Here is a 13885-nt window from a genome sequence, read left to right on the forward strand (position 1 = left end):
CAAATGTGCAATGCTTTTTAAAAAGTGACATTCGAGATTTGATTTTTGTTATTGGATAATTCATTGCAAATGTAGAGTCTGCAAAGACCCATAGAGTTTCTCCATAAAAGCATAATTTCCTTCCCATTTGGCTTTGCAAATTCACAGTGTTCATCTTCTAGCATTTCGATGTTTTTTTCTTTAGTTGCCACTCATACTGCAAGTTCAGGTGAGTCACTCCAGGAATCTGGCAAAGGGGGTGGGGTGCAGTCTGGTCAGTTGAGTACATGTGGTGTGGGAATGAAAAAAAAACTCAACTCAAAGTATGCATTGTGCTGGTCAAAAATGTTCTCATATGAATGCTGCTGAACTGAAGAAAATTGACTGACTAAACTTGAAAATACTAGTGGGTCAACTAAAAGTGTGCCCGTGAACATAGTGGAGTCAACTAATGGTGCCGCCCATGAACACAGGTGCCAACATCTGAAGTTAAGAACAATTCTGACATCCTTTCCTGGAGACATGTTATTTAGGTAGCATAGCTGTCTGCGTGTGCTCTGAACTTCTTGTATCAGTCAATATGCACAATCTCTGTTGAATTAAGTCATCTTTGAATAATTCTTACATTGGGGAATAGAACTATAATTACATAAGAAGAGGTTGTGCTGGCCCCAACCAGGCATAACTTTGCATTTCCAGTGTTCATCTACAAATCTCAGTGTCTACTTCCCTTGAGTAAAATTGCCTGACTGTTACATTAAAAATAAGATGATGATGGGGAACACTAGAATAAGAAATCCATGGCAACTATACAGAAATGATAGATGAGAGAGGTGATTGGGGTGGAAGAGTGTAACAGAATATGAAGGAGGAGGTCTTTGAGGGTCTTATGGGAGCCAAAATTAGATATTTGTAATGCGGGCTTGTATGTGCAGAATACAGGAGAGGCTATAGAAATGAATCGAGGGCATAAAGCACAGGGAAAAATGTAAGTAACTGAAACAGTGATGGAAAAAGTGCTAGGGGTTTTACAGCCAGAAAAGTTCTAGTTTGCAAGTGAAAAGAGTAGTATTGACAAGGTGCAAGAGCTGAAGGAGATTAAGAACAAAGCAGTGCTAGGAGAGGAAGAAAGTTTTGGTAGATTATGACTCTCAATCACAAAAGGAAACTACTTAACGTGGTGTTATCAAAGGGAAGAGCAGAGGAGAGTAGAACACAAATACTCGTGGCACAATGAGGCAGTATTTTTTTTCTTGCTTACACATAGACATGGGAAGATGAAGCCAAGGTGAACATTGCTAAAAAGGAGAGTAAAGATTTGTATGGTACAAAATAACTCTGTCAAAAGAGGCAGATGTAATGTTGGTAGGGTGGATCAGGGAATCTGTACAGGAGATGCCAAGAATAGTGGGAGTTTTTTTAAGTAACATTGTACTCAGTTAATGTCAAGAAAGGAAAAGGATGACTAGGTGAAAGCTGGGCATTGAGTTGCAGATTTCAGTTCTAAGGGTAGTTTTACTCAAGATAATGCTTTTGAAAACATGAAACAAGATTAAATTTTATATTATAAGGTAGCGCACATATAAAAGAGTTTATAATGCACTAATAACCAAAGATGAACATTTTTAAAATAAGTGAGACATTAATGGCGAAATCTGTAACCTAGAACCTTAAATTATGAACAACCTTTAGGAACAGCAAGCGTCTCCGAGAAACAGTTACAGACCACTCAGCATAGCAATTCCTCTGCACATAAATAAAAACTGTTGCGTCTGCTCATCAGTGAATTAGTCCTGTAGATCTTTTACTGACTTGCATGAAGTAGTTCAAGGCTGCGTGAGCTGCATGAGGCAGTGCGCTGAAATGCTGGCAGATTTTAATGAAGTGTCATAATACTGCACATCCGGAGGTATGTAAGCCTTTCACACTGCTGCTGTCAGTAAGTCAGAATAACTTATGCGGAATCTCAGCGCACGCCTGCTCTTGTGCCTTCCCCCACACACACACACACACACACACACACACACACACACACACACACACACACACACACACACATGCATCTCTGCACATTGGTACAAAACCATTGTGTAGCCACTATCATCTGCGCCAGATGCCAGGTAAGAGTTAGCAGTGAGAAGCTTGTTTTACATAAACAAAACATTACGGCACATATTTCGTCATCTTAACACACATGATTGCAACATAAAAGCTTTCTCTACATTTGCAGCTCTTTTCTATAATGCATCTTTAGATGACGTTTTAATAAAACACTTTAACTGCTTGGGTGCCCCCTGAACACTTTTGCCGTACAACATTAGCAAATTGAATGTGGCGCGCCTACCAGCGAGTTATTAACAAAATATTCCCAACCATAGTCGCCCAAAACTTTTGTGGACTCTGTGGCAGACTCTTTGGCAAACATTCCTGCAGCCATAATGCTTTATGTTAACAACATATAAAAGGCAAGGGTACTTCTCATGGCCAGGCTGGATGGCCAGGTAAGAGAATAAACTTTGTACTCTATCTCACCTTCCTGCCCCCTCCTTCCTAACTTCTCACTTTCGTGAAACATCTAGAATCTCTCTACAAACAGTGCCTCATGGGAGTTGTGGACACAATTCTGTAGCCTGGAAAGTTGTATGTGCTTTAAACATTCTTAACATCTGGAGTATTGGTCCCAATTCCTGTAGGGGAACTCAGCTTTACAGATCCAGTGTTATGGTGAGGCACCTCTAACTGTCATTTTTTATTTTGGCAACAATCAAACACAAGAGTGTGTGGTACACTGGAATTTACTCTTGATTGGGTACATTTGATCCAGAGGGGCAAAGTCCAAAGAACCAAAAAGCTTTTGCAGAAGGAGACTGCAAATCCCACATTGGCACCCCTACTGTACTCAGCCATGGATGTTCTGCAGTGCGACTTTGATCTTTGACTTTACTTTGTTGTAGCAGTAGATGGTGCTGCTGGCTTAGAGTTGTTTTGCAGCCTGTCTCTCCAGTCTGCACCCGATTCTTCTTCAGCTTCTCATACATACATTTAACTGTTGAACTCTCAGTTTAAATACATCCGCGTACGCCTTCACTAAACTCCACACTTTCGGAGATGCAGTTGGAGGAGAAACTGATGGTCATAGAATCGAATACCTGACACGCAAACCTCTCTCGTAAGTCTATATCTCTAATGATCCTTGACGGCTTAGCAAAAAAAATAAATCAATAAGCTTTGAAACTGAAAGTTCTGAAAGACTTTTCCTTTCTACTTGTCTTCATTGGAGCTGTCTTGACTATCCGGGGAACATTGGTATAGTAAAAACATACATCCTCTAAAAGCAGACAGATCTTTTTACTCCAGCAAAGCTATAACTCTCGTTTGATTTACCCACTGATGCGTTCAAGCGTCATGTCAATTCCTAATCCTATAACTTCTTGATAAGGATGGGGAAAATTAATGCTAGGTATGTGGGGAAGAATGATACTTCTGCAACTTCATTTTTCAGAATTTTGACCTTGTCAGGCTCATGTGTTTAATTTGTTATGCAGATTGTGTGAAAGTATGAGGAATGTTTTATTTGCAGTTTCTTCTTGTGAGGAAAAATTTGCTTTAAATAACTTAAGTTTCTTCTATTGCTCTGGTTTTCACCGCAGTAAGACCGTGGTAGCGGTATGACTGATACTACTTACAGGGCTGTGGCAGCTGGAGGGTCCTGTGGCTCTTGAGGAAACTTGCATGACTGCATAAGAACCTCTCCGATGAGGAAAAGTTAACGCCATTGGCCCCTCTGCTACTGAGGTAGATCAAAAAGAGTGATGAAAGAGCCAACTCTGAACCAGGGGAATCTCTCAAGATTTTTTCTTCCCTCAAACTTTTTCAAGGGATTTTCTATTTCTTATCCAGTTTTGGCAAAATGCAGGAATAAACAGGCTGAACAGAAATACAGGAAGCAGATGAAAAATGCAGGAGAAGTTTTGAACCTCCCAAAACCAAGGACTGTCCAAGTCTGACTATGAGACCTTGTGACCCCCTCCCACTCCTGGCCCATTTTTTTCTTTCCAGAAAGGCTGAATCTCCCATTTTTTTCTCTTTGGCAACAGATAATGGGTTCTGAAAATCCTTCATCCTTTCGCCATGAACGTTACAGATGACAATGGGAGAAATTCTTCCTGTCTAGGGTCATTCCTTATCCTTCAGATCAGACTTTTTTCTTTCTTTCCACCTGTTCTTTTTATCACATGGATTTTTCAGGGAGCATCTAGATCAATTCCCTCTTCCCAGGTGAGAAAGGGAGTTTAATTCAAAGAATGTTCCCAGTACTTGCCAAAGAAAGAATCTTTGGAGACTCAGTTCTGGATCTTTTTGTTCCCTAAGTCTGTTTCGTGGTAGTGCCGAATTCAAAAATGCTAATCTCTTCTTCCTCATTCAAGTTTCCTGGTAACCCAGACTTATGCAGATGCTGGCCCCTATTCCTATTCATCCAGATTTCAGACATTTCTTAATGTGAGCCAGACACACAAAATCTTATCAGTTCTCTGTCTTACCCGGTTGTGAAACACTGTTTGTGCAAAGGATGGTCCTCAAAAATGTGCTTAGCTTTCCTTAGTTACAGCTCAATGGAGGCTACAGCTAGGTGTCCACAATCCTGTATGGGCTTAGATGACTTGTTTATCTTTGCAGTGTCAGTGTCTGGGAATCCATCTCTCTCTTTTGTGAGGGCTCTTAAAGCTTAGGAAACCCAGTAGATCATTCAATAGTCTTTCTTGACTCCTTCACACATTATGATTGTGTTACTGGCACGTCCAAGTAGATAGCACCTTAGTTCAGATTTTTTTTCTTCCACGGGAAAGCTTTAGATCTTTATCTGTGATCTCTTTCTAGGATTTTCCCACTCTGACTTTAGTCACTGTGAGGGAATACCTCAGGATTTTGCTGAGGAGTATCATGAGACTCCATATGAAAAAGGTACAGTGGTATCTGAAATCTCTTTGTTCCGGCATCAACTCCCTTTATCTTTTCAAATCCCAGTGGTGTGGGTACCTGTCAGAAGAAAATTTGGTAGTCTGCGGGTTTGTCAGAAAGTACCCCATTTGGTGGAGACCACAATTGTCCTTAATTTCAGGTCTCCCCTTCTCTCTCCATGTTCCAAAACAGTCAGTCACCATGGACGCCTCATACTTTGCTTAGTTAGCAGTTTCATGAGGGATAAAAGTACAGGGGATGTGGGACACAAAGCGACAGATGCAAGTACATAAATGTCTGAGACATGCTTGCCTTGATCAAGGCACTCTGTTGTGCAGAAGCCATCTTTGGTCCTCTGGGACCCTTTTAATTTATTTACAGATAATACCAAAGTTGTGGTGGCGCTTGAACTAGCAAAGAGGAACCCGTAGTCATACCCCCTTTGCAAACTAGCCTGGTTAGCTTGAGATCCAGTTTCATGGCATATTCTAAGACATATAGCTAAAAGCTACTGTGTGAGCAAGTGATCAGTGCGTGATGAAGAACACAGTACAGTTAGTATAAGTATAACCTTACAATAATGGTTTCAGAAGGCCCGCACTTGATCACTGCTGAAGTAACCACCCGCTTTACCCCCACCCTATCCTTGTTTTTTTGTGGGTTTTTTTTATGCCAGGGTATTGACATGTATTTATTTATTTCTTTTGTTCCTGGCTGTGTGTGGTTTCAGGGCTCAGCCTCCCCTGTCGCATCAGGAAGAAGCCTCGCATATGGGCCCCCGGGGCCCCGAAGCCACTTTGCAGGTCAGCACAGCTTCGAGCTGCCTGACAGTTTGGACATGTGGAACGTCCCCTGAAGCGTTGGGGAAGCAGTGTTGAGGTTAGCTGTTGTATCCCAAGACTACTGCAGCAGTGACTGCCTGAACATCTAGTGTTATGGTAAGTTTACTTACACAAATGTATCTTCACTATGAATTTATCTGTACAACAAGAATTTCTGCCTTTTCTGTTGAAGCTTTGTATTTGCATGCTGTGATGTCTGCAGTTTCACTTTCGAGTACCAGCTTAATTCTGATGGGATTTTTTTTCCCGCGAATTTAATCCTTTTTCGAAGGAGATGGATTCATGGGCTCTACTCCTCAGTGAGATAGGGGAGTGATGTTGGACCCAGGGATAACATTTGAGTTCAGTGGACAACTTTGAAAGAGCAGCAGCATTGAAGAGATATAGATACACGTTAAAGCTAACATTGCATATATTAACAAAAGCAGGGAAATGCTTAGTAGTTGCCTGTAGCTCTAGGGAAATGCTTAGTAGTTGCCTGTAGCTTTGTGGAAACTGCTTGTATAGAAATCACTGATCGCTGTGATTATTAGCAGCTGAAGTACACGTGATGCTGAAATTCACGTACCTAGGTATTATCTTATTTACTGAACTTGGTAAGTGACTGAGCATCATTGACCTATTCTTTTTCTTTCAGCTGTTCGAGCCCGTAAGCTGTACCTACACATACCTACTGGGTGATGCAGAGACCAAAGAAGCTGTTCTGATTGATCCTGTTTTGGAAACTGCAAATCGGGATGTAAAACTCATTAACGAGCTAGGACTTCAGCTTAAATTTGCAGGTATCTTATGCAGTTAAACATTTGCATAGAAAGTCTTTCCAAACCCCCGTTATGCAGTACAGTGTTTTAAAGTATAACAGTCAAGGTTTATTTCTTTCGAGGTATTTTATTTTTATTTTATTTTTTTAATTTAACATTTCTTAACCAGAAAAGTCCAACTTGGAATGAAGCAAATTTTCAGCAGAGGCCTGGGGAGAAACGCTACAGATGCATGTCTTTATAACATAGGAGGAAACCGGAGTACCAGGAGAAAACCCACACGAATGAAGGGAGGACATGCAGACTCTGCAAAGGAAGTTGCACTCCAGCCAAGACGGAACCAGAGAATCCATTGGTCGCGGAGCCGCTGAAGAGTGTTTCTGCTCTGGGGTCGGTTTCGTCGGCTCCTAAACCGTCGGCGCCGAAAGGGGTCTTGGTTCTGGTCGAGTCTGCTTCGGCCCCGATCCTTTTGGAGCCGGCCTCCAAGCCTCGTTTCGGAGCCGATAGGAAAAGTCTCTCGGCCCCCTTCTGTTTCCTCCAGGTCCACCAGGCTTTCAGACTTTGATGTAGATAGGGTGGTCCAGAGGCTCCTCCAGTCACCTGTCTTATCCAAATTATTTTCGGCTCTGGCCCAGTCTGCCCCAAAGCCAGCCCCTTCGATACCGTTTCTTCCTCCTCCGACAACCTTGGTATCGTCTGAGTTCGTAGAGTCGGGTGAAGTCCTTGAGTCGGTCCCGAGACCCACTGCTAGTCTGTTGGCACCGTCTTCAGCTCCAACTCTTTCTGTGCCTTCCAGAGGTTTTGGTTCTCGGGTGTCCTCAGCTGGGCCCGAGAGGGATTCGTCGGGGCTTCTGGTTTCAGCCTCTAGTCTCCCTCTTGGCGCCTCGGCTAGGGGAACCCCGACACCGGTCATGGTCTCGGGGGCGGGCCTCTCCTCAGATTCTGGTGGGCCCACCTTCAAGGCTATGAGGAGCGCGCTGGCCAAGTCTCTAGTGACTTCACCTGAATCTGCGACTCCTTCCCTAGACACGGTGGCTAGAGCTTCTTGTGCCCCCCTGTCTTCGGACAGCGCGGCTCCTAGGCCTGAGGATTCCTCCTTGTGTGGTCCCCTTTTTTCCGAGGAGCCTTCAGAGTTTGTACCTGAGGAGCCCCCCAGGAAAAAATTGTGCAAGAGGAAGCGCATAGATTCCCCAGATGAGTCTGTCACCTCGGACACTGACCTCGATGATGCGGAGGGGTCCCCTAAGTCTTCCTCTGACGATGTCTCGTTCTCCGATATCCTGGAGATCTTGAGACAGAGGGGTGACTGGCCATCCAAAACCCCTTCCGCGGAGGAGTCTTTCTTCCTCAAGGCCTTCGGAGCCCAACCCTCCACCTCCTGGGTGTCTCCACCCTTTGATGAGTTACTGGACATTATTTGTCAAAGGGTGTGGGAACACCCTGATTCTGTGGAGCCAGTTCCTTCTTGCCCCAACAAGTTTTTATCCGCACCCTCTGGCAAGGAGTTTCTAACCAAGGGAGTTCTGGTTGATGCTATGGTGGTGGCGTCTGCCACCCAGCAAGATGTGGCAGAGGCATCTACTTCTATCCATCCTCCTAACAAGGAGTCCAGGAGCATAGATAGGTACGGGAAGTGTACCCTGATGTCAGCGACCTTTACCCTGCGGTCGCTGAATTATTTATGTCATTTTACGAGGCTCCAAAGGGATCTCATAAAGGAGTTGGGAGATACCCTGTCGGGTAACGTGCCTGAGGCGTTGACGCAGTCTGTCAACGCCCAGTTGTGTACACGTCCATTGTTAACTCGTTAATGAGGCTCATATCGTATACAGCCGAAGGGGTGGGTAGGGCAGCGAGTTCGAGCCTGGATGCGCTTGTGTCACTTTGCGAAGGCGTTCAAGTCTTCCTTCAGTGACTCTCCATTCGATGGGTCCTCTCTGTTTGGACCCAAGGTGAAAGACACACTCACTAGATGTGAGCAGGAGGGTAAGACTTTGTCTGCCGTTGGGGCCCGTTTTTCGCTTCCCTCGAGACCTTATCCCAAGGCTCAGAGGGGAGGAAAGATGTGGTTCAGAAAGTCCCAAAAGTCTTTCCCTGCCCATCAGAGTGACACCCCCCTAGAGGCAGAAGGGGGGGTTATTCTGGAAGACGTCGCCCCAGAGGTGGCGGAGGCCCCCGCAACTCAGGAGACCACAAATCCTTTCGTAGTTCCTCCTTCCAGCGTCCCTGAGGGACTGCTTGACTGTGCGTCTCCGGAGCCAGATGGGAGTCGATTCTCGACGCATCCAAGGGCCTGGGGTTCCATCACTCAGGATCAGTGGGTGCTTCGTATCATTGCCGGAGATTACATCATTCCCTTTATCCGTCCCCTCCACTGTCAAGGAAAATCCCGGACGTGCCACCCAGTCAACGGGATCAAGCAGCCATAGAAGTCGCAAAGCTGCTCGGAAAGGGAGTCATCCAGCCAGTCCCCGCAGACCAGACCGGATTAGGAACTTACTCAAAGTTATTTTTGGTGCCGAAAAGAACAGGGGACTTGAAACCCATTCTGGACCTCGGCCACCTAAACCGCTTCGTAAAGAAGTCCAAGTTCCGGATGGTCACGTTGCAATCCATTTTCCCATTGCTGGAAAAGGAGTATGGATGTGCTCCATCGATCTCAAGGATGCCTATTATCACATCAAGCTAAACAGGGCATCCAGGATACATTTACGCTTCCGCCTAAGAGCCAGTCACTTCCAGTTCCGAGCCCTGCCCTTTGGTCTCACCACAGCCCCCAGGGTGTTTACCAAATGTCTGGCAGTGGTGACTGCTCACCTGAGACATCTGGGATTCCAGGTGTTTTCGTATCTAGACGACTGGCTCCTCACCGCCCCCACCAGGCATCTTCTTATACAAGCCGTGAGTGCTACCATCGAATTGGGACATCTATTAGGAATTACATTCAACTGGGAAAAGTCTGTATTGCTGCCATCACAGCATGTTGCCTTTATAGACGCAGAGCTAGACTCTGTCGAGATGCGAGCATTCCTTCCAACAGAGAGGATAAAGATACTACAGGACCAAGTCCTAGCCTTACTACCCAAAAGCAAAGCCCCAGCCAGGATGGTCCTTCAGCTTTTGGGGTCGATGACGGCTGCCATTCTTCTGGTCCCTCTGGCAAGATTGCACATGCAAATTCTCCAATGGCTCCTGTCAACCCAGTGGTCGTACCAAGATCTGCCCTTGTCCTACCTGATTCTCATTACAGAAACCTGCTGGCGAGATCTTCGTTGGTGGCTCCTCTCCTCCAACCTGAACCAGGGGTACTCTTCTGCCCCCCCTCCCCCATTGCCACAGTGACCACGGACGCCTCCCAGATAGGGTGGGGGCATTATCTGGACAGGACGGTTCAAGGCACGTGGCAGGATCACGAAACCCACTTACATATCAATGTCCTGGAAATGAGGGCAGTGCTTCTAGCGTTGCAGGCACTTCACAGCTCTCTTCCCAAGGGTACCATCGCAATCTTCTCAGACAATATGGCGGTAGTATGGTACCTGAACAAGCAGGGAGGAACCAGGTCTTATCCTCTTTGCAGAGAAGCCATGAGAGTTTGGAACTGGGCGATCACTTCCCAGAGATTTCTAGTGGCAACGCACATTCCGGGGAAGTCCAATGTTATAGCAGACAGGCTGAGCAGAGTTACTCTGATGCCTCACAAGTGGTCCCTGAACGACCAAGTAGCAGCTCGGATCTTCTCCAAGTGGGGGTTTCCCTGTTGCGACCTTCTCGCCAGCCCCTGGAATGTGAAGTGCAGCAATTTCTTCTCCCTGATTACTCCCCAGGGGGAGTCACCTAGGGACGCTCTAGTCCACAATTGGCCCTCCGGTCTGCTCTACACCTTCCCTCCGGTCCCACTACTGCCAAAGGTGACTCAGAAGGTGATCTGCTTGGGAAGCAACATGATTTTGACCGCACCACACTGGCCCCGCCAAGTTTGGTTTCCTTTCCTTTGGAAGTATGCAGTGAAGGATCCTTGGATTCTGGACCCAGTTCCAGACTACCTGACTCTTCAGTCAGGTCAGGCCCATCCATCACTGCGAACTCTCAAGCTAACTGCTTGGCTGCTCCACTTCCGACCTTAGTCAGACAGCATATCCTTTCGCCTGAGGTGGTCCGGATTCTGTCTTCTCACAGAGCTTCCACTAAGGAGATATATTCTAATAAATGGAAAAGGTTTGCCATTTTGGCCCAGCAGCACAACCTTGACCCCCTGACAGCCCCGGTGTCCGCAGTATTTGATTTTCTGGCAACTCTTTTTAGACAGGGTTCTGCTGTCTCCATGCTTAAAGTCCAATTGGCAGCGATTTCTAATTATCATGTTGTCTTTGAGCCTTCACTCATAAGTCATAAGTTGTGTAAGGCCTTTCTTAAGGGAGCTTGGTTGCTTCGCCCCCCGGTGTCGCAACCTGTTTTGCCATGGGATTTGAATGTAGTTTTAGGAGCCTTGACATCTCATCCCTTCAAGCCAGGGGCCACTTGTGAGCAAAAGTTCTTATCTTGGAAGACTGCCTTCTTGGTAGCTATTACTTCAGCCAGAAGAGTTTTGGAGCTTCAAGCCCTCTCTGTTAAGCCCCCTTAACTGATCTTTCACAAGGATAGAGTATCTCTAAGACTAAACCTGTAATTTCTTCCGAAGGTTTCTTCTGCTCTGTCTGCAGCAATCTATAGAGCTACCAGTTTTTTTTCCAAAATTTTCCAACAAGGCAGAATACAGACTTCATCAGTTGGATGTGCATAGACAACTGAGATTTTACTTGGATAGGACACAGCAGCAGAGGAAATCAGACCAGTTGTTTGTGGCCTTTGCAGATAACAGGATTGGCAAAGCAGTAACTAAGACCTCTATTGCTAGGTGGATTAGGGATTGTGTTTCATTTATTTATGCATCAACAGGAAGGGACCTTCCATTTCCAGTTAGAGCGCATTCTACTAGGGCTATGGCAACTTCAGTGGCCTTCTCAGAACTGTCGGTGGATGAGATATGTGCAGCGGCCACTTGGGCTTCTCCACATACTTTTATTTCTCATTATAAACTGGACGTGGCCTGTAGAGGTCGGGCGTCCTTTGGTTCCACAGTGCTCAGGAGTGTTTTCCAGTGAGCCTCCCAGGATCTAGGTGCTAGGGACGCTGTCCCATCAGTTATGAATGTAGGCGAGATAGGATCGCATTACATCTTTTAGTTATGTACTTACCATAACAATAGATGTATGTGATCCATCTCGCCTACATTCTTACGTACCCGCCCTTCTTCCCCATACCTATTGGATCTGGAGGAAACACTATTGTACAGTTGGAGTGGCACATGTGAGTGAGTTGTTGTGGGGCAAACAAGATCTGGGAGTTTGGGCGTGGTGCATCCTGGGATAAGGGGGTTGGCCCAGCCAATGAGAGACTTTGTGCTAGTGTATCAGCCAAGTCGGAGCCGATTCTCGGCTCCAAGCCCATCAGTTATGAATGTAGGCGAGATGGATCACATACATCTATCGTTATGGTAAGTACATAACTAAAAGTTCAAGTACTTGCAGAAAAACATGTAATGGGGCTTTTGACACTGCATTTCTGCACAGTTTCCTGTTCACGGAGGAGTTGGAAGTCTTCAAGGCTTTCCTCATTAAGCTGACTTCTTAGCTTGCTTTCAAAATCGTCAGAATTCCAAACGCTACTGTTGTGAGTTGACAATAATATGGAAGGTTATTTCATGTTTCGAAAATCAGTTGGTCCTCCTTTCAACAGTTGAGTTCTATCCATTTGTGATTGTCACCTTTTTTCTTTCCAGGTTTTTTAGTTCCACTTGTAAAGAAGACCACAAATCTTTGCTTTTCAAGTCTGTTAGTTGTAGTTCAAACTGAGCTCTGTCAGCTGTTGGAAACTGCAAAAAATTTATTTGACATCCGCCACAAGTGGTTTTGTCAAGAAGGAAATAGTGGACTTTTTTCATTTCTGAAATCTTGAAACAATCCGTAAGTGAATTCTGCATTTTTGCAATAGCTGCCAGAAAGAACTTGCTATCAATGACAATTCCAGTAGTTTCCAGACTTTTTTTTTTAAAGTTTTGAAATGAAACCGATTTCTGCTTTTCATGTTTTCTGCAAACAGTAGTACTTGTTCAAAGGAAAGGACTGTTTTTCCAGAAGTGTATTTGTAGTGTTAGCACTACCTTGTTGCTTCTGATTCATGTGGTTTGTGATGTATCAATAGCAAAGTAAAATTTCTGTAACCATTCTTCCTCACTTAACTGTGGATATTTGTATTCCTTTTGGCTTGAAATGTTTCAATATGTTCAAGGCATGAAGCGAAATGTTTTCAAAACTGCTCTCTGGATAACCAACAAACTTTGTTGTGCAAAAGAAGGTCAGTTTATAAACTGTTTTTCTTCAGGAAGGGCACAAAACTGTCAGTGATAAAATCCTCTTGCCATTATTTAGTTGACTATTTTTACTACCAAATCCATCATCTTTACAACTTTGAGAAATCGAATAGTACAATTAAACGTAAAAAAGTTGTTGTGTTCCACACTTTGTTTGAAGAGGGTAACAAAGCCTTTATTTTTACCCATCCTATATGTAGCGATGGATACCAATTTATTGATGTTGATTTCCCTAACGGACAAAAAATTCCAAAATTGCTGAAGTTTTCTATGCTTTGCACTTTCATGAGAAACAGCAAAACTTGCTTTGCCCTATTACTTGAAGATTGTATCCAGCTGCTGAATATTGACTTGGATTGTTGCATTTTTTTTCTTTTATTCTGTCACCCCTTTTTTCTTCAAAAGAATATCTCTTGCAAATGTGCAATGCTTTTTTAAAAAGTGACATTCGAGATTTGATTTTTTGTTATTGGATAATTCATTGCAAATGTAGAGTCTTGCAAGACCCATAGAGTTTTCCATAAAAGCATAATTTCCTTCCCATTTGGCTTTAAATTCACAGTGTTCATCTTCTACATTTCGATGTTTTTTTCTTTAGTTGCCATCATACGGTTCGTGGAGTCCTCCAGGAATCTGCAAAAGGGGGGTGGGGGTGCAGTCTGGTCAGTTGAGTAATGTGGTGTGAATGAAAAAAAACTCAACTCAAAGTATACAGCTGGTCAAAATGTTCTCATATGAATGCTGTAAGTATAAGAAAATTGACTGACTAAACTTGAAAAATATTAGTGGGTCAACTAAAAGGTGCCCGTGAACATAGTGGGTCAACTAATGGTGCCCATGAACACAGGTTAACATCTGAAGTTAAGAACAATTCTAAATCCTTCCTTGGGTGTTATTTCGTAGCATAGCTGTCTGTGCTCTGAACTTCTTGT

At 44.4% G+C, this 13885-nt stretch overlaps 1 protein-coding gene across 1 annotated transcript in view; it reads left to right on the plus strand.

Annotated features, from left to right (window-relative positions):
- The window catches only part of ETHE1 (ETHE1 persulfide dioxygenase), a 249102-nt gene that overhangs the window by 56820 nt on the left and 178397 nt on the right, over positions 1–13885 (plus strand). The window contains exons 2-4 of the mRNA XM_044080537.1: positions 6418–6562; positions 8832–8839; positions 11639–11681. Of these exons, the coding sequence (XP_043936472.1) occupies positions 6418–6562; positions 8832–8839; positions 11639–11681 (196 nt within the window). The remainder of the gene's footprint in view (positions 1–6417; positions 6563–8831; positions 8840–11638; positions 11682–13885) is intronic.

Source organism: Protopterus annectens, chromosome 8.part0 (assembly GCF_019279795.1).
Source record: "Protopterus annectens isolate FY-2018-M chromosome 8.part0, PAN1.0, whole genome shotgun sequence".
Taxonomy (NCBI): Eukaryota; Metazoa; Chordata; order Ceratodontiformes; family Protopteridae; genus Protopterus; species Protopterus annectens.